Genomic DNA, 27513 nt, shown 5'->3' with positions numbered 1-27513 from the left:
GGCCATTATCTGAAGCAAAAGCAGCATATGTACAACTAAAATTCAGTAAGATTTTATTACCACAACAGGAACAAATATAGCTGTGTTTGAATAAACACTCTGTGGCATTACTGTTTAATTAAAGCCAACCCTTTACAATGCAGCACACCACTACCTGATTTCAATGAATTATATTAACGTTGTAAGTTCTGACAAATTATTTCACAGAAGGATCAAAATATTTAGTAATTTTAAAAGAATAATGCATTGCCTTATTTTCCCTGCTGAAAACTGACCTATCGTGGAGGATGAGTAAGACTGCTGGAACTAAAATGCAGCAATTCCCTTGACAACAATTCTCTGGTTATTGTTAACTTACTGCCTAGTAATCTCACAACGGGGGCTCCACCACTTCTGAATGAAAAATCTTGACATTGGTGCAAAAGAAAGCTGGGCAACACATGAATGCTTTAAATGGTTTTCAGTCACAAGCTAAAACAGAATTAAGGAAAATACATCTTAAGGGGGAACTAAACTAAAGATTTTTAAATAGTGCAAACTGGGCTTGTGAGCAGTTGCAAATTGCAACTTACTGCTTGAGAGACATACTAACGCTCAGACAGACAACTGAAAATTAGACAACTAATCTTCAGACAATATGTTAGAGTAAAAACAGCTGGAAATTTGACCTCGGTACGCTAAGATCTGTTAAACAGGGTTTATCAGGCTGCAACATATTCAAACAGGCAGCTCTTTATCTCCTGCTAACAGTGAGGACCTGAGCAGCTTACGCTCTATAGACAGGTGGGGCAGCTCCCATGGCAAAAGATCGCGTTCTCCAACCTGCCCTGAAGTTTGACTATAAGCTTAGATGCTGTCTTGAAATAGACTGCAAAGTGGGGCTCTCAACCATCTTGAATATTGACTTCTGTATTCTTTTAATTCTATATCGTAGAAAATTAATTAAGGTTTACACACGTGCAAAAACAACCCTTACAACCTTAAGCAGTAGAAGCAGATTTTGGAAGTTCCACAAATACACAATGTAAACCAGAAAAAAAAAAAAATAGCAGTGGATAAGGACTGGCTCCTAGGGCAATCAGTCTATAAAATGGGAGTTTGCTTCCTTTATTTTATTTGCAATCTAGAAATTTATTTTTAAGTTCAAGAATAATGGTGCAAACTGTTTAGACTGCTAATACTGCAAAAAGATATTTTAAACAGTTTTCTATTAGGACTAAAATAAACATGAAAATGTTCTTGTATATCTATTTATTATTTTTTTAAATAGAAATTCGAGACAAACTATACTTCACAGTTCCCTCTAAGTCCACTACTCGCACATCCACAGCTTGCTTTCATATTTCAGCAAACACAGCCAGATAAGCGTTCTAAAGGCAATCTGAAGGGAAAAATTATGGTCTGTTCTCCACCTTCATATTAATTCAGGTCACATCTTACACTCTATATAGTTTATACCTACAGGATACTCATTATGAGACTGTAAACTTAAGTTTTCTTTTCCTTCACTCAGCTCCAATTGCAAAAGTGAAGCTCTTTGAAAATCACTAATGATTTCACTATTCATAAAAATTACATTCAAATTATCTGTTGCAATGAGTATTTCCTTTGCCTAACACACAACTTCTCTTTTCTCTAAGAGTTTCACCACACCTTCTGTGTAAATAACTGAGTATACAAAATGTGCATGTAGCAGTGTACGGTATCAAATATAGTTTAAACTTTGAAAAGTTAAACAAAACATTTGAACTTAGGCCTTTTGGCAACCAGCTTACATGCAAGTGAGCCATCAACTAGATTCAGTGGACTCATACATTCCTACAAATAGGGAATAATTTAAAATAAACCCCACAAATTCACTGTCATTGCTTATAGTTGCACCAAGTAAACTATTTGAAAACACTCTGGAAACAAATAACATAAATTTCTGTGAAGACAAAAAGATATTTTAGTCAATTACTTCATATTTGCCACTTAAAATCCTTTTATTACAACATTTAATTGAGATGCTTAAGCCTGCAAAAAAATCTAAGAACATTAGTTTAATATCAAGGCTTGCGCATTCAGTCCACAGGCAGAAGTAAGTCTTGAATCAAAAAATGTCTCTTCCGTGATTTCCAGAATTTGTCAGTTTGGAAGCCTTTAGAAAAGACTTAGCTCCTAAACGCCTTTTTGTTTGGTTTTTGTTTGGGGTTTTTTGTTGGTTTTGGTAGTTTTGATTTTTATTATGAAAATTATGGAACTATGACTTCTATAAAAAAAAAAACCACAAAAACTTTATTTATTCAAAATATTATTACAGAGCAGAATATGCAAGAAATCTGGTCATAGAAGAACAGACTAAACAGAGAAGAATTCTGCAGAAACATCAGCTGCATACACAAGTAAGTACAGCAGCTATGCAGTATAAGAATTTCATGGGATAATGAAAAGAAACCTTTTATACTAAATAAAAAAGTCAACAAAACACATGTTTCAGTCTGTCAGTGAACAAATTTTTAATATGATTTCTTGGCACTGTATACATGTTATGTCATTTTACTGTTAATTGCTTATGATATAGTAGTACATGAAATTACAAAGCAAGTTATGGGAATCCAGAGGGTTGCCAAGAACAAAGATAACAAGCTTTTCTCCCAAAAGGCTTTGTGCCACTGAAAACAATGCCGTTTACAGTGGCAACAAACTTGGACATTCAGTTACTGGGGATTAGATTTGTAGAGGCAGCTGTCAGGTTTCACTGAAATAAATAAACCATCGGGCTTTTAAAAAAACTTGCATCCAAAAACTTAATGTACCCCAAATTCCTAGTTGCCTTTCAAAAAGCTAGAACTGCTTTTATTATTTATTTTTGCTTGTACATATAGTCTTTTGTTATTTAGTAACTGAAACATTAAATACTTACACCTGTTTAAGAAGTTATCAATGTTTTTGTTTTTTCTCAAGGCAGGAAAATCCAAGTCATATACCAAAGCATCTAATCCATCCTGAAAAAAAAAAAAGAAAACAAAACAAGAAAAATTAGGTGTTTGGAAAAATAATTACATGAACTGCTAACTGAAGAGACAAGATAAAAACAGTTGTCCCTATTAATTATTCATACAAATGAAATCATTCACATTTATTTAATGATTGTTAGCAGTTACATGAAACAGCTGTCACTACTCCACTTCCATTGGACTCTTCAAAACTCAATTTCCATCCATCCCAACACAAATGTACTTCTATGAATTATTAATTACCTTAATTAGCTCCACATTTACATAAAAACTTTCTTTCTTCCAAACATGAAAAGAACAAATAACAGTTCTAATAAAGCTCAATAATGTTAAGAAGTCACAACATATCACACAGTACGTACTCGAACATTAAGCGGCAACTGGCAAATAGGACAATGATGGTAATTTAATTCCAAGAGTCAACGCCACCCCCACCCCCCATTTTATTCATGGAATTCAGAGGAAATTTTCATGAACAAGATACTAGCTTTATGCATTCTAACTTAAACCTAGGAACAAACAGCTACAAGCCCATCTGGCATTACTACCATGCAATACATCCCTATGAACAAAAACAAAAACCACCAAAAAAAACCCAGAAAAATACAACATTAAAGAAGACTGTAGTTTTAAGGCCTTGTTAAGTGCCATGAACCTCCTAACTTAAAGTTTAAGTCTAAATTTTATAATTCTTCAGTGGATTGTATATTGTCAGAGAAAACCTAAACCAGATATTTTGGTTGAAAATCACAGATATAGTATCTAATGAAAAATGATCAAGTATTCTAGGGAATTATATCATGAAGAATCAAATAGCATTAGAGAGCCTTCTTTCTCAACTAGGTAATGTTTAAGTGACAATTGCAAAAATAGAAAATAGAGAGGAAGGCCATAAAGTACAAATTGATGGATGTTAACAAAGCCTGCCAGGGAAGCACTGCTATTTAGTTGTCCAATTCATACCTACGTGTCGTATGCCATCTGCTGTTGACTTGTTGGGAGTGAGATATTAGACCAAATCAGACCATTTGATCTTATCAGTTCAGATCTGGTAAGACCTAACTTGACTGTTTTCAGCTTTTATAAAATTATACAAGACAAGACTGAAAGCTGATCCATCAGTCTTTGACTACTACATCCATCAAGTAACTATGCCTGAAAAAAAGCTAAAGTATAAATGTTTTTTAAAAGCTTATTTTCCAGGATCATGTATTAGAGAACACAATCTAGATTTTGAAAAAATTAGTCTTTGATCCCTCACTTCAAATTCAAACCTCTTTTTCCCCCTCTGTCTAAAGGGGATTTAAAGCTATAAAAAACCCAAATGCTATCAAAATTAAAATTATTTATAGGCTTGCAGTCCTCGCTTTCGAAGTACACGAGATAGAAAATTTTTACTTCAGCTATTGATGGTTGGACTAGATGATCTTATAGGTCCCCTCCAACCTAGACAAATTCTATACTGAGAATAAACAGTAAAGTCACACTAGAATTTGAGAACAGGGGTCAAGAAGTAGAACTACAAGGATAATCAGAATTACGCAGGCTAGGTGTTATTAAATTTATTAACTTCATAAAAACAGTCCTGTCTTAAGTTACCTCTCCATACAGTGGCTTAGTTTTAACTAAGCAATGTTACCAGGAAAATTATAAGAACCAAGAAAAACATCACAATATTTTCACAGCACTTAAAGTCAGGTTTTGCAGCCTGAACGTATTAAAGGATCATCTCTTTGGATTTACACCAGTGATGAAAACGAAAAGCAAATGGCAATGAAAAAAACTTTTAATAGATTAGTAATATAAATAAGAGAGTAAGAGGCAAACAACAATTTGGACTCAAGACAGATGTATAAATAAAACTATGCAGGGTAAGGGCAACTCAATGAGAAATACTTTGGAAGCTACTAAAAGACACCTTTTCCAACGATACGTAGTAAATACCCAGGAAATCCATTAAAGAATTTCAATTCTTTGGTAAATTCAACAGAGAAACCATGATAACTGCTTGTACAGCAGCACCAAGTGCAGTGGCAGCTCTATGCATTGAGCCCCACACTTTGAGAAGCAGCAGGCAAAGAACATCTCCCAGGCTGCCAGGTCACATCCTGGGATTTTTAAAAGCAGATGAGTGATGGGGATGAATTGCCAAAGCTGGGAGTCCACTCTGACCCTTAAGCCTTCAAATCTGTATAGTCAATCAATTTGTCCCGGGTCACATCTAACACAGAAAACTTTTCAACTCATCAAGCAGAAGCACAAAAAATTCTCTAAATCCTGGTTTGCTCTGGGGCAGCACAATTACCTGCTTCATTTCAGGGTTTGCTTCAAAAGCCAAAATACAGTCTTTTTCTTTAGAGGGGGGGAGATTTTTTAAACACCGAATAGAATAACATGGGACAAATGGGAATATTTACAAATTTTTAACTTCAATCTTACTTGTGTATCACACTTTTTCCTTTAAAATATTAAAATATAAGCCTACGCAGAAAAAGGCAAGAAGTACAGAAAGTATCGCAGTTTCATTGGTCATGTTGGGTATTTTATTGTGTTTCTTTTTAAAAGCTCTAAAATAATGATGAAAAATAGGATACAAATTATACTTTTTATAAACTATATACTATATTTATTTATATTATATAATTACACTTTTAACATCAAGCATTTTAAGAAGTAAAAGCAAATTTCAATAACGTTCCACTCAGAATTCACCATGAAAACATTGCCTTTCAGATCTTAGATATGAACTCTTTCAAGTAAAACACTTAACAAAAAAACCTTTGAAATAGAGATTCAGCCTATTGATCTCGCACTCAATTCAAATCACACTTCAAAATCATGCAACCAACACCTAAGGAAGCTGCATGCCAAGAACTGTGTATGTAAAAGGCTCTTCAATAATCAATTCCCCTTTGCTACAGTATCCAGAGAAGAAACTATCCTCGTTGAAAACTTTGGTTAAAAATAAGGTAGGGGTGGGGTGAGGTGCCTACAATAATTAAGAGACTTGTAAATTGTTAATTCTCAAAATCATTCATTTCTTCAACTGAAGTATGTTTCTGAAGAAAAAATAGCATGGTATTATTTTAACTGTGGACTGCAAATACAAGACTACGCTTAAGGTAATTTTAGAGAATTGTGAATAATGAAAGTGAAATATTTGGGATACCTACTGTATAACATAAAACAGAATAGCCTTTTTATTTCACTTACATTAGCGAAACAAGAAGAACTTGCAAATGCTACAAGCTGTTCCAGTACAAAGGGAAATAGAGAAGCATGGCTATTTTAAGTGGTATGACTGGTAAACAAACAGGAAGGAGGAGCACACAAACTCACCAGCGAGGAGGCTATGCCAGTAGAAAGTGGTACAGGTCACGGAGATGGGAATATACTGCAGAGTTTTAGCAATAATGGTTAGGAGAAAAAGGGTGAAGGCCAAATGAAAGGAGACATGATTATTATTGTTGATGGTTGCAGAGATAACTCATCTCTCAGCTTTTCTGTTTTCCATCTTGCTCAGTCTTTCAATGTGCTATCTGACTTTATTCCTAACACAGAAAGGAATTCCTTTATTCCTAACACACCTTTCTTTCAAGACCTACAGTAGCCATACCCCCCTCCTCTTGAAGAAAAAGGATACTGAGACATCATTATAATAGCAAACCATACATCCAATAGTTAAATATGCTTTATTAAAATAAGAAGGCCTCATTCTTATGATGGATTTTTTCCCCACTTGGATGGGTTCAATATATTTCAGTATGTATCTTCTTTAAATACAGCACATCCTGTACTTCTAAGAAACACATTGTAGCTTAGAGGTATTTTCAGCTAACGCCAAGCTCTACCTTATTCTGTCATTACAGAGCAATTTTGCTGTTTAGCTTTGTGGTCTACACATTTTCCTTTTATGTTAATAGTTAAATTGGATTACTAAAATAAATTGGTTTATAAAAGCAAACATATTACTTCCACTTACATCTTACATAGTAACAGTATTTCAGAGGTGATTAAAAAAGAACAGGGGGAAAAAGCTTTCTTTCCAATATGTCCTTCACTCAAAACAGTTTCATGGTCTGATAATGTCTTTTCTATACCACACTTGTCTAACAGCAACAGTTGTATGAACAGTTTCATAATCTATTTAAAATACCTCATTTTACCCTGAAATTAAAAAGAGGCATACTAGGAAGCCATTATAATGTGCAGAGAGTTCTTCCTTACAAAACCAACAATCAACATGTATGCTGTTGATTTTGTATCTCATTAGTACACCACACTTGGTTTCAAAAGAACAGATATATGGAGTGAAATCACAGGTCAGCCTGGACTCCTGTACTGCCTCAAGAGATGACACAGCTTTACGTACTTCCACCGTTTCTCCCTTGGTCATCTCTCTTCCAATTATCCTGTACAAAAGCTATTCCAATTCCTACCACCACCACTGTCCTCGGAACTTTTTTTATTTCTACTGTATACTTTTTGAATTGGGGAGAAACTGCAAATAGCATTTCAGTATGAGCACACCATAAATAAACAATGCAGTACAGTGTTTCCTGTTCTGTCTTCATTAAATTTTAAGCTATTAACGGAAATATCTGGTTAATTCTTATAGTCACTGTGTACTAAATGGATTCTTTCACAAAACTAGGTACTATAAATCAAAGCTAGTTCAACATTCAAAAACACAAGTACATAAAGATGGGAGGTTTTTCTCCCATACACTCACTCAACATTCATCAATGTTGAATTTCACTTACTACTTTTAATCACCCAGGCACTAAAGAACATTAATTTCTTCTGTGATTTGCTATAGCTTCAATTTTTACTAATCTATCACCATTAATGAATCATTATTCACCATTTTAGATCCCTTATGACTGTGAAATAGCACAGACCTGTTAGACTCCATTACTGACCTCTCTGTTTTGAACAAACTGATCACCAGCTCTCACTTCATTCATTCATCCATCCACAAAAAAAGCCCAGCCCCAAGCAGTTTATTTCTGATAAAAAGCTCAAACAAAGAGCCTCATCAAAAGCTTTTTGTTATCCTCCTACTGAGCAATTACTTCAAGGAACTCCACTACATTTCTAGTCCACTAGATGTATGACTTTCTTCTACAATACATGGGTTATCTCTTCCCCATCGCAACACCTGTGGGCTCACTTGTTCTGCTATTGGGCTTGGGGGCTCCCGTCTTATCCACAAGATATTTTTTTTCTTTAATAGAAAAAAAATTAAAAAGCTATATATTTACCATCTTCCTTACTACTGTTGTCAAAACAGTTTAAAGCACTAATGTAGATAAACACAAAGGTTATACACGCGCTTATGTGCCTTAATAAGAGACAATCAGGTACAAAAAAAGATGGATAAATATCAAGCAGTTTCATCATCTCAGCGATCTTACTGTTTGCATCATTTTGTCCAAAAAATTTTTCTAGTATCACTTTAGCTTGAGAGAGATCCTCCAGCATGAACACTGTAAAGAAGGATTCCAGTATGGAAACTCCTCTAAGCTTCTTTTCACATTTCATGAAGAAATGTGCAGAAAGATTTCTGCAATAGCCTGTTACTTCACTTTCCCTTCAGTTTTCCTAAAAAAACTTTTTTATGTTATTGCATTCTGTAATCATTAACATACACATTAACTACAAAATCTATTAGCATTGAATTTCTCAAGCTGTTATGTTAACTTCTTTTCATTAGATTCCTCTAATATGTACTGGTTTTATTCAGTTTGGCTTAAGGAGTCCCATATTAATTGGATTTTTTTCCCACATTTTGGTCTATACCTATTTCCAAAGTTTTAATGTATCAAACTGTCAGTCCTACAATGACTATACTGGACTGCCTCACGCTCTAACTACATTCCTTAATCTTAAAAATCACTACAATTATGTAATGCTAGTTTTATTCAGATATACAAATTAATATTAATGCAATTTTATAGTGAAATTTACTGTTAAGATATTTCAAAATATACTCCATCAAGCAACTTCAATTCAGCAAAACATTATCTCAGGATTCACAAGTGATATAACGTAAAAACCAGTATATGATCTGCAATATCAGGATACAGTTATAGCATCTTTGTATTTTGAATTTTTTACTTCATACACATTTCATTATGACATAGTATCACCTAGTGGAAGCATATAATAAAGAAGAATGTATTAAATTCAGTTGAAACTTTGTTATTGAGATACTTGTTTATTTTACTATTTTTCTAGCATTCAAAGAACTAAAAAAAAAACTTAATGGGTATTATCAACATCAAAATTTGCATTCCTTAGACCGACTGGCAGTTACCCAAGTTTAAAGTCTTTGCTACTTTTCCTTTTTTGGAGAGACCAAAGTAAGTCTTAAGATCTACAACTCTAACTACCCATATTTTAGTTCCTTGTATTGTATCCATTTTCCTATTTCTATAGTACTAAAGCTTTCCTCCATACTTTAAATCAAAAAACGTGACTGGTCTTGATTTTCACGTGTTCATCACAATTTGTCATAACACCTTGTCATACACAAGTGATCTTGGTGGTCGACTATTGAAACTGAGAGCCCCTACTTAAGTGAGAAGCTAGTTTTTATGTCCGATTTTCAAATACACATGAAAAATAATACCTAAAATCCATCATTAAAAAAAATAAATCAGAAGTTTCTTTGATTTGTTTGAACTATCAGATCTCTGAATTGTAAAAATGACCTGGAGAGCCTGGAGAAACTGGCAGAGAAGAATCTCATGAAATTTAACAAAAAGAAATGCCAAGTCCTGCACCTGGGGAGGAACTGCCCCAGGCACCAGTAGGTGCTGGGGGCTGACCAGCTGGAAAGCCGCCCTGCCAAGAAGGGGCTTTTTTTGGCCCTCCAAGTAAGTCCACAGCAGCCATTACTCCTTTGTGACAAGGACAGACTTCTTCTGATGCTACTGACTGAATTGAGAAAAAACCACGGACCTCTTTGATACTTACTGTTTTAGGGAATACCCTACGCAACTTTATTGGTAAGGGAAAACACACACAGAGGACTTTCCTCTGGTGCCCAACATTAATACTTTTTTTTATATATATATAATTTATTTATTAAATGAGCAAGTGTAAGTTTACTTGAGAAACAAGTACTAAATAGATCTATACAACTCACTAGTTTCAGGCAAGAACACAGTTTGAAGATCAACTTTCAGGCCAATGCCAACAGTGCTACATTTATCTCTCTCTAATCAGGTACACAAAAGATCCCTCTATCTAGTTTTAAGTTCATCACATTCCTTTATTTTGCTCTCTAGAGAACAGAAAGCTGTAATTTAGTACTTCATCTTTAAAGCGGACAAGTCAATGTAGACAGAGTTAAGACACTTAAGAATTTTCATTACACTGTTAGGCTAGGCAAAGTATACAAACTGACATATGAGCCTGAGTACAAGGCACTTGATTCATTGCTCATTCTCACTGCCAGCATGATACAGTTCTACAGAGCTCGTTACTTCTTAATATCTTGCAATACTCATAAAGAGCTTTTGCAAATTTAGGTTAAATACATAGCCTTTCACAAAGAAAATTTTTTTAACTCAGTAAAGAGCTAAGAGCTTAATTCAGTAAAGATTTTAAAATCTCAATAAGTAGATCTTGAAACCTCAAGGAAGGATTATTGAAAGCAGTAGGGCTTATTGCTTTCATTTCAACCTTTTTAAAGAGTTACTCCATGTGTAGTTGCAAACTTCACCCATATTGCATTCTGTGTTGTTACATATATAAGTACATGTACTTGCATTCTGTTCAAACATCAACATTTTTACTGACAAATTACTAGAGTATACGCTTCCTACACCACTCAGTAAATTATAAATTCATATATACCTCTCAATATATATTGATACACACACGTATATGTATCAAAATACACACTGTCACTACATCAGAGCCCACAGACCTATCAATATTGGTAATGTATTAGCCAGGTGCAAGTCTACAGACAGGTATACATACAAGTAGTAATGCTCTTTCACAAGCAAGCAGTTTTTCCAGGTGCTGCTGGTTTTCCACTGCAGTAATGTATCTTACTACCTGAAACATCTCCTATTAACTCCTAAAATAAAATGCAGTACAAATCTGTGCAATCAACTTATATATACTAAGTATGCAAGAGTACTGTCAGTATCTATTACCCATATAATTCAGAGAAGTCTCAGGCTTCCACTAAAACTGAGGGCAAGAGCCTTTCTCTGTCCACTGACTAGGTGCAGGAACCTTGGATCCATAGATCCAAGATCCATACATCTGTTCTGAGTGATACCTATTCAAGGCACTGTTTTATGCCTAAAATTATGGAAAATTCACATTGTCTGAAGATGCATTCCAGAAAACATGGGGTTTTTCTTCCCCTCCAAAGTCAAACATCTAACCCTATATTACAATACTAATTTCACTACACTAGGATATTTTATTATGGTTAATAGTCTTTACATCCAAACTTGAGTTTCTTACATCAGTGTTCTATTATTTCAATTTAGCATCAGAATTAATTTCATTTAGTATTACATCTTTAAGAACAACTATCAGATAAGAGAGGAACATCTTCAAGGAAGATGAAGAATATATCCAAAATATCACCAAGAATATATTTCAGTAAAATTTATGCAGAAACATGTACAATAGATAATTTGAAAATAGTTCAAGGAGATGTGTAACAGCAACAAAAGCTGGCTGATATTAAGTCAAATTATATTATTTAATTTGACAGCAAGTGAGATGTCTGGATATTTACAACTTATTTTCCTTAAAAAAGGTTCATTTGTATGGGTTGATACGCTCTGTAGGCAAGTTTTACAAACTACAAATCTTCTATACCAAATGCGGCACATTCTGCCATCAATAGAATACCTTACATAAAAAGACCAAAGCAGTTGTACAGCTATCTGGAGGGCTACATAGATTCTTGATATTTTAATGTGTAGAAAATAAGGAAATAGATGGCATAGTTTAGGTTTCAAGGATTTATCAAGCCATATTTGTCTCTTGCTAGGATTACATAAAGGATAAGTACAGCTTCTTAAAATTGCACTTTTCAATAAAACTGCATTAAATGTTTTGAATGCAAGTACACTTACAGCATATATATATATATATATATATAAAAATAGTGTTAATAGAAGAGGGAGTACTGGTAGTTAAAGAACTGATGTTTATCACCATGGAAGCAGAACTCCACAGCAAAGTTAGCACTTGGCATTAAAGTGTCTCATAGGTCTAGAGTTCCCAGCTACTGTAACAACTGCAACTGGAGATGTGCAGCCAACCTGACACAGAGCAGGGTAACACTATCTACAGAAATACCTTGTGGGGGAAGAAAGTGACCTCACATCCTTTCGAGCTCTCAAAGTTATCATATTCACCAAAGATATAAGGCAATCCCTGCTCCCCCACCTACAATGTAGAGTAACTACTCAAGAAAATTTAAAAAAAAAAAAAAAAAAAAAAAAGGCAAAAAAAAGTAAAAGCCAAATCTCACTTGTAAATTACACCAGCAAAAGTCCTTTGAGGTCCCCACAGCATTCTTTGTTATAATGGGAGGACAGATTCTTCCACAGGCAGCACATATAGATCTACCCCTTCTGGTTCAGAAATCCTAGTATATTCGTTTTAAACACACACAACTAATTACCAATTTAGACCAACGGGAGTCAACACCCTAAGGAACACCCACTAGAAAGCAAAAGTAGGATGGATAAAAATTAACACTATGGATACAAATACTGATATATAACTTCCCTTCAACAAAACTGTACAGAAAACAGACAGATCAGAGATACAAAAGAAAAAAGAGAAACTGTTTCAGTCCCAGCTCAAAAGTTTTAAGACTTCATTGGGCAGCAGCCTGCAAGGAATCAGGTAAAGACTTCAATAAAAGGAAAGCAACTGCACAACTCCATTAAGAAATAGTAGTATTCAGAAAAGGAAATAGAACCCGCTCCACATCTGCTGCTTGGGAAATTGCTGTCTGCCTCAGATTTTTTTCCAGACAGGTATCCATAAAGCCAGACTTCGGGAAGTAAGCTTTAGTCAGTTGGATGAGAATCAGCAAGATACCAACATGTTCTTAAGAAGAAAGATAACACATTATTGCAAACAACATAAATAAAAATGCATTAGCACTTGTAAGCTGTTTAATATGCAAAGCAACTTTACTTTTACCATAATGTGTAAAGCTAAGAGATCTAGAGTAAGCTCTCCTATCAAGAGCTTGAATTGCTGCCTCTAGCTTCCCCACTATATCTTTGTCTGAAAAGTGTTCTCTCTGCTATGAAAAAAAACCAAAAACAAAACCTAAGCCCAAAACCATTACTAACAAACTTCACAATATAGTGAATGAGTGGAAAGGTAACTACTTTTTCTATAAAGCAACAATACCTCATCAGCCATACAGTACCTGTTGTCACCTGATCTGGATTATGTTCGCTGCAAACAAAACTGTGTGTTAACTATAGATATAAACAGTAAGCTATAAAACAATAAAAAAGGTAAACTCTATCCTTGACAACTTAGTCTCTGGAGACGATATTAGTTCAATAACTATGCTTTAGAAAAGACTCTCCAAAAAGCTATATTGGGAAAAAAAAACCCCACAAAAAAACAACAACAAAAACACAAACCACTAAAACCCTCTATTACTGGTAATACCTTCTAGCCCACAAAAACCAGTGACTGAAGACAAGCTAGACAAACAGAGGAAGACAAAAAAGGTACTTAATTTTTTAAACAGAAGGCAGACAATTAATATAATAACTTTCCAAGAAACAGTGAGACCATCATAATTTTTCCAGCAGTCTGGAAACACTGCACAAAATCTCTCTTGCCCCCCACACCAAAAGGGAAATTCTTCCCTAAAACTCTAGAACAAGTCAAAACACATTTTCAATTAGAGGTGAATAGCCATGACAGAAGTCCAAAAATAAAGGTTATGAAAGAATTATACTAAAAACACTTTGTAGAAACTGAATTAGTAGTTTGTAAAGCTATACACCTTTCTTTAGTGTCACACACAACCTACAGTCTGAAAAAAGAAATATGGAAAGTTGAGCAGAACTCAAGTGGAGGATCAACGCTGAGAAGCTTCTCTGATTGTGCAATCTCCTGTCAGAGCTCTAGCTACATTTCTGCAATAAACATTCCATCACAAGCAATCACACGTCAAACAGATATTTGAAATATGCAACTAAACAAGAACTTAACAGTGCTTAAGAATTTGTACATCATTATGCACTTTCATAATGCAAACTCTAGCCAAGCCCACGTATTGATTAAAAGAAAAACTTCACTTTCAATAAAGCAGAATATTTATGTATAAATAAAATCAATGTTTTTCTATATTTAGTCTTTTTTCCATTATTAATATGGCCACAAGAATTATTTTAAAGTAATGCTTTTTTTAAAAAGGTAATAAAAATTCTACAAAAACTTAGATAGAGACAAATTACTTGAGACGCCAGGTACTAAGATTCTTCAGAATTGACAGGATTTTGTTGCTAACAGGAACAAAGCAACAAGTTTTTCAGGGATTTGCACTGCTAATATAGAACAAAGCACTTCTGCTAACACATTATTTCCAGATTTCAGAATCCAATGCATTACATTTATAAATGGACATACAATGACATACTTTTTTACCCACTACCTTTAAGCAATTAAAAAAAAAGGTGTGATAGAGACATGCTCTCTTTTTCAAAATGCACTTGAAGAAAAAATGATAGCACATATAGACAACGCTATTAGTAATACAATTTTTAACCTATACTGGATGCTTAAGGGTATTTTCAAGCCACTATCAGTGACCAATTTCAGGTCAAGAAATATTTCAACAGCACTTAAAACCAATCTCTAAGCACTCTTATTATCCTTTCTGACACCATGGTACAGTCATGACTAACCATTCTATGATTCTATGAAAATCTTGAATGCTTTGGACTGCATGTGAAAAAAGAGAGATGTAACTACTAAATCAAAACCCTACAAGAAAACCTGGTTCCATATTCAAGTACTGAAATAACAGAACAGAACCAAAGCTGTCCATGGAAACTTAGGGTGGCTTTTTCCAAACCCAAGTTTCTCACATGATAACCAACAAGGGTTTTATCATACGTTACAGTGCAGCAATACAAGTCAGTTCACCTGGGATTTTCAAGTACAGTATTTCAAGACTAGAGGAAGAAAGGAAGAAAAGGCTGAGGGGAGACCTTATTAATGCCTATAAGTATCTCAAGGGTGGGTTGAAGGAGGAGGGAGCCAGACTCTTTTCAGTGGTTGCCAGTGACAGGACGAGGGGCAACGGGCACAAGTTGGAACATAGGAGGTTCCACTCGAATATGAGAAAGAATTTCTTCACAGTGAGGGTGACAGAGCCCTGGAACAGGCTGCCCAGGGAGGTTGTGGTGTCCCCTTCTTTGGAGATTTTCAAGACCCGCCTGGATGCAGTCTTGAGTAGCATTCTCTAAGCAATCCTGCTTCAGCAGGGGAGTTGGACTAGATGATCTATACGGTCCCTTCCAACTCTAAAAAAATTCAGTGAAATTCAGTGAAATTATAAATTTATTAGTAGGATCCAACATTTTTAATTTCAAAAGGGTCCAGAGAATATGTGTTTTATTAGGTTTACAAGTTCTTTTAAGGACATGCAAATAAGTTTTTCTATGCTCCTTTCAAGCCTTGAAACTCAAGCTTGAGCAAAACTAAAGCCATTAACTTCATATACCAAGAAACAAAGTATGTCCTAACTTTTCCAATACAGTTCCTCAAGCATGAGACGCAGACAGTAGAACATTGTAAAACACTGGTATTCAACTTTTAGAACACTGGGTATTTTCACCAACCCTGCTACCATAGGGATGAAAAATACTAAAATGCTAAGAAATAGCTGAAAAACAACTTTTCCACCAAGTTTTCCAAATACATTGGTATATCAGCTCTTCCCTAATACTGTTCTCCCCACATGACACTTGAGAACTTGGGAAAAACAAACCCCCATCCAAAGAGGATGCAGTAGATTGATATATATGTCCTCCAAAGACATGATTTTCTTTAGATTTAGAAGAGGGGAGAAAAATCTTAGCCCAAGAGGAAAGACAGCCAGGGCTGTCTGGACCATTGCCACTACCATGGAATCTTGTCAAAGTCTCTCCTGCCTGTCCTTACAAGGGAGCAAGGCTGAGCTTGGGCTGATTAACTTAATCTCTACAGGAGATGAGGGCAAGCAATATTTTTGTCACACCATAAAAACCTGTCATGAAACAAATAAGAGCACACTAACATTACATTTTCTGCTCCTTCATTCCACAGACCATTTTGAGTAGCTGTCACTTAGCTTCTCATTAAGCAGAAAGCAAAACTGATGAAAACATGTTTCCTAAAAACTAAAACAAAATCTACTGAAAGGCTGTGTTTGACTTGCATCCAACTTCTGTATGATTATTTTTTCCCGGCATTTGTTTTATGAAAACATTTTTCCAGCATTCAATTAAAACAAAACAAAACAAAAAAACAAACCAGAGCCACTAAAAAAGCACTACTTTCTTGGAAATCTGTATGAACTAAGGGACACTGTGATACCTAGTCTGTATATAAAACCGTGGTTCAAAAGCCACATCCAGTCAGGTCAAGTAGTATCTTCTAGCTCCCATCCATATAAACTCTATGTTTGTAGAACACCTAGTAAAGCAGGTTCTCAATTTCTAAATACTACAAAATATCAACAAGTGATATTCCAGAGCATATTTAACGGCAGTAATATTGTCTCAAGAATTCAGAGTTAAACTTTTGTCAGACCTCCTGCACTTTACTTTCCAGAAGTCACTGCTGGACCACAGAGCCAATTTCTGAAGAACTACATAAATACATGCATGTAAACAGCCATCTTGGAAACAGATACTTGTTACCAACCGTGGTCATTTTATAACTCAACAGACTTAGGCAGGCTCAGAGACTTAAGGGGAAATTAGGAAAACACTTTTGTGGTATTCAAACAAAACCCACTGGCACAGAAGTAAACTCTGCTATAGAAGTTAACTAGACCTCTTTTTTGTACATATTGCTGTAAGGAAACAAGAATACAGCAGAAGGTTAACTTTGAGTCAAAGCAAACCCATCTATGCACAGACAAGTTATTCCTTCTGAAAACCAATACAAAAGTTCATGGCTGTCCAGAAGACAAGAGCAAGAAATTTCAGAAAAAGAGCTGAGTGGAGTAGTTCTAAATGCTTGCATGTTGTTTCTATGTAAAAGATAGTCTTTACAACCGAAATTCTGAACATCCTACAACTTAACTCACTCTGGTTCCAAACACTGTTCCATAGCACGGCAAAAACACATTTTGATTTTGAATTACCAAAATGCCAAAGCCATCAATAAGTATGTCAGAGTCAGCAGTAAGATCTTAAGAATGGCAAAGTTGATAATAACATATTATAGTTCTGTCAAGAGTCAACCACCAACACACTGTATTCTGAACTAGTTGAAATACAAACAGAAGGCTAATGGTAAAAGGATGACTAAAAGATATCCTGAGGTAACCTCTTTTTCTTGCCACACCACAGTAACAGTGCTTGAATTTGCCCACTTGGCAGAGCAGATGTTGGAGCAGCCTCTTTCTTCAAAAGTGAACGGAGGATGCCAATAGCCTTACATAACTGCAACCCAGAAAAGACCAAAAGCAGTAGCTGGAATTTGATTTGCTCTTTGCATTGATTTTTTCTGATGCATTTTTATTTCATCTAATACATCTCCTGCTATTAATTATGTTACACACACCCCACTTCCCCCGCCCCGAAAAACGCAAAACAAAAATAAGATAAATTTTAAAAGGCATATACGTATGAATACTCATGAAAAAGAATTACATCCCATTTACTGAAGACTTTATTCTATGCTAATTCTTAATTTGAGAAATACAAACTAATTGAGCAACTTTTCACCTGAAGCCATCATGAGAGAAAACCAACTGAGTGCGTAAAAACTCCTACTAGCTCCTCATCATCTTGCAAGTTTCTCTTAGCTCAGCGAAGAGCTTTTCCCAACCTAAAGGGATAATTTGAACTTGCTGGTTTAAATCTTGAGAATATTTTTTTCCTCCTTCCAGACAGAGTTTACCTTCACTTGAAAGGTATGAAATGTCACAAAGAGAAAAAATTAACTCTACAGAAGCTGCTTTTCCTATTGTTTTTCTTTTTTAAATTCAGACACAATTGCGACTTACAGTTGTCATTTAGGATTAAAAATATTTAAGAAAATATCTAGCAGTAGTTTATCCTTTTGTCCATTTAGAAATTAGATTTGTTGTGTGTGCATTCTGTGGTTGAGTTTCCTCCATCTCTTCACGCTATTAGATTTAAAGATTTTTTTCCTTAAGACTGTTTCTTTTTTTATTATTCTGACCGGATCTGATGTTAGAAGACAAATCACACGAATGTTGGGCTGCTCTGCACAGTTATCATATCCTGTATAGTGTCGCCTCAGAAAATAGGACCTTGACAGCTACAGCTGAGAAAGCAATTTGTACACAGTGTATGTAATTAGTCGGTGCTTAACTAGCACTGCTGCAAACACATTGTTGCACTGATTCAAGAACTTCACTGATGTTTTGAAACAAAAGTTAGGAACTAAAGACAAGAGGAAAACCAATCAGTCAAACACTTGTACAGGTATTTTCTCAAAAGCTTGAGAATCAGAGAACCATAGAAATACCCAGATTGGAAGGGACCTCAAGTGTCACCCGGTCCAACCTTTCATGGAAAAGGGAGCCTAGATGAGATTATCGAGCAGTCAAATCTTGAAAACTTTCAATGATGGGGATTCTACCACATCCTTGGGGAGGTTCTTACAGATTGTTCTCACTGTAAAAAATTTCTATTATAGATAGGGAACCTCTCCCAGTGCAGCTTGTACTCATTGCCCCAGTCTTCTCCATGTGGCTCCTTGTGAAAAGATAGCATCTATCCTCTTTGTAGCCGCCCTTTAAGTGTGGGAATACTGTGATGAGGTCCCCTCAAGCCTTCTCCAGGGAGACTCCTTCAGTCTTCCTTGAAAAGGCAGATTCTCCTTTGCAACCCTCTTTCAGACTCTCTCCAGTCTGCCTGTGTCTTTCTTGAATTGTGGGAACGAGAACTGGACCCAGCACTCCAAGTGGGACCTGACCAGCACCGAGTAGAATGATGACATCTCCATGTCTCCTGGTAATATCCCTGGGGATGCAGTCCAGGATCCAGTTAGCCTTTGTTGCTGCAGTGGCACACTGCTGACTCACGTTCAGCTTGTTGTCCACCAGGACCCCCCAGCCAGCAGGACTGCTGCCCAGCCACACAGACCAAAACTTGTACTGTACCAAAACTCTCTGGTTATGGCATCCCAGGTGCCAGACTTTGCACTTGTCTTTGTTCAGCTTCATACTGTTCTTACTTGCCAACTGTTGCCGCCTCTCCAGGACTCTGTGCAAGATGGCTCTCCCTTCTGACATGTCCACCTCACCACCCACATTAGTGTCATCAGCAAATTTGGTGAGGGTGCTTTCAATCCCATCATCTTCTTTATGAAGATGTTGAAAAGTATGAGGCCCAGTATCCATCCCTGGAAGACCCTACTTGTGACAAGCTGCCAGCCCAAGCAAAAAACACCAACCACCAAGAGATCTTTTGAGATATTTTTAAAACAGTATATTTGATGTCTCACCAAAATTAGCTCGAATTCAACTACATATTAGCAAACTTTATGCAGATAATTCCTTGTGACATTTTGGTGTCATCACACAGGATATAGAAATATTCTTATCACAGTTCCCTTTAACAAAATCTGGAGCAGAAAACTGTAATTTGAGTATTGAAAACAACTCCTATGAATTATTCTGACACTTAGAATACTTCAACGGAATTTGCAGTGTTTTTCTTTTTAAAGGAAAATGCATGTCAGGACTTCATATTTTTTTTGTCACATGTGTGTATATACATAAAGTACAATGAAAGTACTGAACATAAATCTTTTCTTTCTAGCCAACCCATTTATTCAATGATGATCTCAAGTGATTAATGAAGCTTTTCACAGAAATGCTTTCCTGGAAACTTATGAAGCACATCTTCAGAAGTAAGTAGTTGCATGTGAATTCCTTAAGGTAGGAAAACACCACCTACTCAATATGTAGGGCTAACAAGAAAGAGAATTGTTTCTGAGAACTAGTGGACTTTATTTATTACAACCCTCAAACTATTTAGGTCAATGGAACATTTCAGTGATCTTTCCACCTTTCCTCTAGTGATTACACCACTGGAAACTACGGCAAACAGGAACAGCCTCCTGTTATACTACTCAGCATTACCAGCTGAGCGCTGGACAATATTTGAGTTTAACTGCATTAAAATGCATACATTTTCATTTTAACAGCTTCATATACGTGCACAACAGAGCTCAAACAGTCAGGCAGTACTGAATTTTCTCCACAAAAAGCATCAAATTTCACAAATCTCCTCTTAATTTGTCTCCCATTTTTCCCCTAGAAAATACAACAAATCCATACACACGGTCTATGCACAGACCAACGAACATCATAAACAGCAAAGTTTCCATGCTACTAAAAAAGTTGAGGCATTGTAAAAAATTAGTTTACTGAAGCAAAGTAATTTTTAGGCTTGTGTACTAATATACACTAATACAGAGAAATTAATTTTCTTTACTTAAAAACAGTATCTTGCAGTCATAAGTCTATGTTCAGATAAATTAGTTTCCCTATTTATCTGTGGGAACATCTGTAACTAACGAAAATACAACTCAGAACACTTAAGAATCTGAAAGCAAGGGCTTATATTAAAATAGCACAGTTTAACATTGCATCTTCATTGGTATGTTATAAACAGACTCATACCTTTCCACTTAACTTTAAAAAGTCTTCTTGTGGAGGTTTTTTTGGTCATTGATATTTGCCACGTGTGCTTGAAGCTTGATCTCTGTTTTTCAAAACCACCATGGTACTACCAGTGAAATTTCCCTACCTCTCATGAAGAGTAAAAACAGTAGCTTGCCTCCACACCATCAAACCCACAAATCTGTGGAGGGGGGTGGGGGTGAGGGGAGGGTGTGTGGAGGAAAGTACTTCCTTATTTTAGATACAGGAAATAGAAATTCAAAACACTCTCACAAAAAGCCTGAAGAAATAAGGAAGCCCTGACTTAAGTCACCATAGGCCAAACAAAAAATCCCAATGCCAAAATCACCTTTAATTATAATCTTCCTAATTTCTCTGCCTGTTTTCCAAACCTCATATTTGTATTTATCTCTTATGGACAGACAAGACTTCCTTCTACAAAAAGCACATTTTTTTTTGGTTCTCGTACCCTACCACTGCCCCGTAAGTGAAACCTGTTTTGTGTTCTGCAGTTAGGAATATTCAAAAGTACAGAAGGACAATATCACAGTCTGATACTGCACTGATGGTCCCTGCTTGTTGATATTTCATTTACTAAGTAGCAGGAGAAAAGAGGATAACATGGCACACCAACTTTGATTTCAACTTCTCTGATTGTGGAAAGTCAGTCATTCTATTTAAATACTTTTGCTTGTTTAATTACCAAAGTCAAATTGAGTTTATCCATTTTATTTTATCTGGGAATTTTTTAAAACTGTTAAGAATGAAGTAACTTATGGTAGGCAAATATCTACTGCACAAATTTAAGAATTAACTCAAGAGTCTATGAATAGACAGGACTGGCATTACTGACAACTATTTTTTTTGTCATCTGCCCAATTAGTCGCTCCTCCTCTTTGTATCAGAACTTGATTACTTCTTTACTTCTTCTGGAGTAGAAACGAAACAGAAATTAACTGATCTGAACAGTGAAGAACATGAGATCTTGATAACAGGCATCCCCCTGAAAAATTAAGAAATTAAATGATTGTCTTTTGCAGAGCTGAGGACACAGGTATCTTGTCCAACTTAAGCATGAGCTCTTTTGGTTAACACCATTTCCACTTTCTGCTAGATGAAGAAAGGAGGCTTAACTAATAAACCAGCTTATTTGTATAGCTCTAGGATGAATAAGCTGCACTTCATTATACCTGAAAAACAATTGTTTATCATGATGCAATTCCGAGGCAAGCAAGATCTACAGGAGATTGCCTAATCTTAAGTATGAGCTTTAGCTCAAAGTTGCAAGTTACTTGCAAAAAAAAAAAAAAAAAAAAAAAAAAAAAGAAGGTTGCGCCTTCTTCCATTGTTATGAAAAAGGTTGGTTCCAACTCCTCCAAGAAAATAAATATATTCTGTGAAAACATCAGAGTACTTCTGAAAATAATTCTTAAATACTCATAACCCAGCCCCTGGAGACAAGGGGGGCGGTCTGGAGAGAGGAAGACTTTTCCTCTTTTTGGGAGGACTGGGTTAGAGACCACTTGGCCAAACTAGACATACACAAGTCCATGGGCCCTGATGGGATGTACCCACAAGTGCTGAGAGAACTGGCAGATGTTATTGCTGAGCCACTCTCCACCATTTTTGAGAGGTCTTGGAGAACAGGAGAAGTGCCTGAGGACTGGAAGAAGGCAAATATCACACCAGTCTACAAAAAGGGCAAGGAGGACCCAAGGAACTACAGGTGAATTAGACTCACCTCTGTCCCTGGGAAAACAATGGAGAGACTCGTTCTGGATGTCATCTCCAAACACATTCAAGATCAAGAAGTTATTGGAAGTGGTCAACACGGATTTACCAAGGGTAAATCATGCTTGACCAATCTGATAGTCTTCTATGATGTTATAACTGGATGGCTGGATGAGGGGTGAGCAGCAGTTGTCATCTACCTTGACTTCAGCAAGGCTTTTGACACAGTCTCCCATAACATCCTCATTAGAAAATTAAGGAAGTGTGGCCTAGATGAGGGGGCAGTGAGGTGGATTGAGAGCTGGTTGTGTGACAGGACTCAGAGGGTTATAATTAATGGAGCAGGGTCAAGTTGGAGGCCTGTAACCAGTGGTGTCCCTCAGGGGTCAGTACTCGGCCCAGTCCTGTTCAACATATTTATCAATGACCTGGACGAGGGGACAGAGTGTATCCTCAGCAAGTTCACTGATGATACCAAACTAGGAGGACTGGCTGACGCTCCAGAGGGCTGTGCTGCCATCCAGCGCAACCTGGACAAGCTGGAGAGCTGGGCAGAGAAGAACCTAATGAGGTTCAAGAAGGGCAAGTGTAGGGTCCTGCACCTGGGGAGGAAGAACCCCAGGCACCAATACAAGTTAGGGGTGGATCTTCTGGAAAGCACTTCTGAGGAGAAGGATCTGGGGGTCCTGGTGGAGAGTAAACCATCCATGAGCCAGCAATGTGCCCTTGTTGCCAAGAGGGCCAATGGGATCCTGGGGTGCACAGGGAAGAGTGTGACCAGTAGGTCGAGGGAGGTCATTCTCCCCCTCTGCTTTGTACTGGTGAGGCCACAACTGGAATACTATGTCCAGTTCTGGGCTCCCCAGTTCAAGAGAGACAGGGAACTACTGGAAAGAGTCCAGCCTAGGGCAACAAAGGTGATTAAGGGATTAGAGCACTTCCCTTACGAGGAAAGGCTCAAAGAGCTGGGGATCTTTAGCCTGGAGAAGAGAAGGCTGAGGGGAGACCTTATCTGTGTTTACAAGTACCTAAAAAGTGGGTTGAAGGATGATGGAGCCGGACTCTTTTCAGTGGTTCCCAGCGATAGGACGAGGGGCAACAGGCACAAGCTGGAACATAGGGAGTTCCATTTAAATATGAGGAAAAACTTCTTTACGGTGAGGGTGACAGAGCCCTGGAACAGGCTGCCCAGGGAGGTCGTGGAGTCCCCTTCTCTGGACATTTTCAAGACCCGCCTGGATGCAGTCCTGAGTAATGTGCTCTAGGCAATCCTGCTTCAGCAGGGGAGTTGGACTAGATGATCTCTAGAGGTCCCTTCCAACTCTGACAATTCCATGATTACCATGTTTCATTTTTTTTCACTTTTGCTAATCCATCACTTCATAAGACAAATTTTTAAAATTAAATGTAAAGACTTGACTGATAATTCCTCTTGCAGCAGAAAGCTTACTAGTTCATCAACTTGTTTATAAAATACACTTTTGTTGGGTACTGTTATTTCCTCCCACAAAATGTGAGTAATGCAACACCATTGGAAGGCAAGTCTGCTGATGTTGAAACACACGAGAAAGAAAGCGAAAGAGTCCTACTTGATACAGTTAGTCAACTTTGCACAAAACAGCCTGATTTGACGGAAAATCTTCAGCTGCCTATTCTGGTTGAATCGTAAATTAAAAAATTAAGTTCCTACTCCCTTCCACTTCAGAAGAAGCTTCCCAACCTACAAATACATGGTTTTAACCAACACTTTCTTTTATTCCTGACCATGTCTATGACTCTGTCAAAATGCAATGAAAAAAAGGTATATGAAAAAAATCCTTTTTTCTTTCCCCTAGAATTCCTCATTCTCAGACCCTTCCTTCCCATTAACTTATCAAGAACTATGATAGAAACTATTCTTTATATGAAGGTGAACTTGATCTGACTCCCTTTTTTGCCAGGAGCTAAAAGAGGAGGTTGTCATGATCAAAAGAAAGGGTAAGGTCAAGAACAATGCAGCCATCCCAACTCTTCCCTGATGCTGGCCAGAATCAATTGTACAGAAGGCAGAAAATTACATAGGAGTCATTTACAGTTGCAGTCCCAGAACCGAAGCAGCTCCAGCAGCACCAGCATCATAAGGCTCCAATTTCTCCTCTAAACAGCATCTTTGATTACATCTCAAGTCCAAACTACTGATGAAAGTAGTGTTATGTATACAATCACATTAAAAGGACAAAAGCTTTGTTATGAGAGCCTGAAGGGATTTTAGAACAGAAAAGAAACAATAGGAGAAAACTTCAAAGACTCCTCTGACCTTACACTCATGAAGAATTAAAAGCAAGAAAGACTTTTAGTCCTTTCCTTACTCCAATCCAATCTGCCAAGTGGAATCAATGGACTGCCCTGAGTATGCAAGTTACTTGCTAAAAGACATTCTTTGTGTTACAACTCTATTCTTTAGATACATAACCCAGAATTCTCAGGAATATGGTCTTCCTAACGAGAGCCTTCACAGCTTGTTTCAGAACCACAATGTGACTAGTTCTGAAGATTTCTCGAACTGTCTGCTTTTACAAGACAAAAGCATCTCCAAACACTTTAAGGTCATGCTACATGCAGAAACCACATGCACCAGACAGTTTGCGTGGTATGAGAAAGGCTGAAAATAGCCACAAGCATGTTAGTAAAAGACAGAAGACAAAAACTCTTCCAGGAAGTTTACTAATCTATTCTCTACGGAGAGAGCTTCGCTTCTTAATGACATCTCCAATTCCAGCATACTGAAATAAACCCCAGAAAAGCACAACTGAAAAACCAACCGAACAAAACACACAATCACATCAATAGTTCAGCTTTCGCTCTGTAGGCCTTAATGGGCATTTTGTTATTTCTGTCAGCACCTTCACTCTGCTAGTGTTGACAACAACAGCCCGTTTCAAAAGCCACGACAATTGTTGCCAATACTAGCAGAGCAAAAACTTCAAGTCCTAATAAGTCTACCATTTGGCTGGCACCATTTTTGGCCTTGTATTCCTACAAAAGAGGATATATAGCGTGTAATAGCAGGTTTGAATGGTCCCAAGACTAAAACAAAGTATATCGTTGGTACATTGGCAATCGTTTGTTTAATTGCCATTGAACTTAGTAGTAACTGGAGCTTAAGGAGGAGGACAGCAGCTAACAGAAGATTTATTAGAGCAATAAATAAAGTGTTAGGTAGATTGGAGCGGCAGAAGAACCTTTCCTCTTTGCAAGGGGAGAGTAAATTCTCTCAGCTTAATACTGACAGGATTCTTTGTGTGCCTACAACCAAAGCTACTTTCTAAGAAGAGATTAGCGTAATAATACATTGGTATAATAAGATTTCATAACAAAGAAGGCCGCATGAGGAAACTCTAAGATTCCACCTCTAGCACTGACAGTAGTGCATAATATCAAGACAAAGTTGCAAAGCACCAGTATTGCCTCTATTTTCAACTACAGCTTCATGTCCTGCCTGGTATTGTTCTGTGCAACCTGGCATCTGTCAAAAGGCATAGGGCAAGTATAAACAGCACAAATTCATTGCCCTACCTTCAGTCTCGCTCCTCCCCATACATTTTACACTATCATCTCCTGGCTTCCTCCCCTCTTAAATACCTCAACATAGAGTCACTCCACATTTGTACTCAAAGGTGGTCTTAAGATATGAATGGTGGAATTAACATGCTGGACTCTGTCACCCATACTCCATGAAGATCAAGGCCAGGCTGGATGGTGCTTTGAGCAACCTGGTCTACTGGGAGGTGCCCCTGCCCATGGCAGGGGGGTTGGAACTCTATGATCTTTAGGGTCCCTTCCAACCTAAACCATTCTATGACTCCAAGATGGTGCCTGTTGTACTGACACCTTGCACTTCAGCTTCTACCACAGGCAGTATCTCCTCCTGCTGCTTCACCTAACTCCCAGGGACAGGTTCCTGCCCCATCAGTATCAAAAAGTCTTCCCCATTGCCATGCCAGTAAGAAAGTCCTACCCAGCCTCCCTCACTGTCTGTCAGAAGGAGAATGATATACATACACAAATATAGAAAATACAATGCTACCAAGGTTCAGAACCCTGAAAAACTGAAGTGGCATTCCTGGAGTTGTAAAGTAGACATCAGAGCAATGCTTCCTCCAACAGAAAAATTCTACACCTAATCTGTTTCAACTGCAGTCACAAATTAAGCTTAATGAGCTTACCAATTCACAGCAACTGTCTCCTCACATACAAACCCTTATGCTTAAAATCTCCAAATCTACGATTACACCATACAGAAAGTTCCCCTGGTCTACTGTGGCAGATGCCTTTCAGAAAATTATTTGGGTTACAAAGAGGTTTACTGATCAAGCTAAGACCAAAACACTTAGAGAACTCTGCAAATAAATGCAAAATGAGTACTGATGAATTTTCTATTTAATTTTGGTGAATTTTATGCTCTGCTACAAAGACTCAACCAAGTAAATGCACTGCTGAGAAGGGGAAAATTACAGGTTGCCCAGAGAGGCTGTGAAGTTTAGCACCTTCAAGATACTCAAAAGCCATCCTGGGCAACCTGCTCTAGGTAGGCCTGCCAGAGCAACAGGGTTAGATAAGATGACCTCCAGAGGTCCCTTGCAGCCTCAATCATTCTATGAAATAACGACCACTTGTACCCAACTAAATACTACTGTCACTGTGCACATTGTATTAAATATTCAAAAGGCAGACATACAAATCATCTTCCAAAGTAACTGATTTAGAAAGAAGAAACAACTTCTTGAGTTTTCTTTAGACGCTTCTAATCAAAATATGTACATGAAGAACCTGTTTTTGTCTCAAAATCTCCAATTCCTTGGAATACTAAGTGTACCATCATCTATCAGTATGACGTGAATA

The 27513-nt window shown here is 37.0% G+C and overlaps 1 protein-coding gene across 3 annotated transcripts in view; it reads right to left on the bottom strand.

Annotated features, from left to right (window-relative positions):
* ROCK1 (Rho associated coiled-coil containing protein kinase 1) overlaps nucleotides 1–27513 on the bottom strand; it is an 84707-nt gene that overhangs the window by 48938 nt on the left and 8256 nt on the right. For all 3 annotated transcript variants that reach the window (XM_074146287.1, XM_074146285.1, XM_074146286.1), the window contains exon 2: nucleotides 2906–2987. In XM_074146287.1, the coding sequence (XP_074002388.1) occupies nucleotides 2906–2987 (82 nt within the window). The remainder of the gene's footprint in view (nucleotides 1–2905; nucleotides 2988–27513) is intronic.

The sequence above is a fragment of the Numenius arquata genome, chromosome 4, assembly GCF_964106895.1.
Source record: "Numenius arquata chromosome 4, bNumArq3.hap1.1, whole genome shotgun sequence".
In the NCBI taxonomy this organism is placed as follows: Eukaryota; Metazoa; Chordata; class Aves; order Charadriiformes; family Scolopacidae; genus Numenius; species Numenius arquata.
This window is presented reverse-complemented; position numbering and strand designations above follow the sequence as displayed.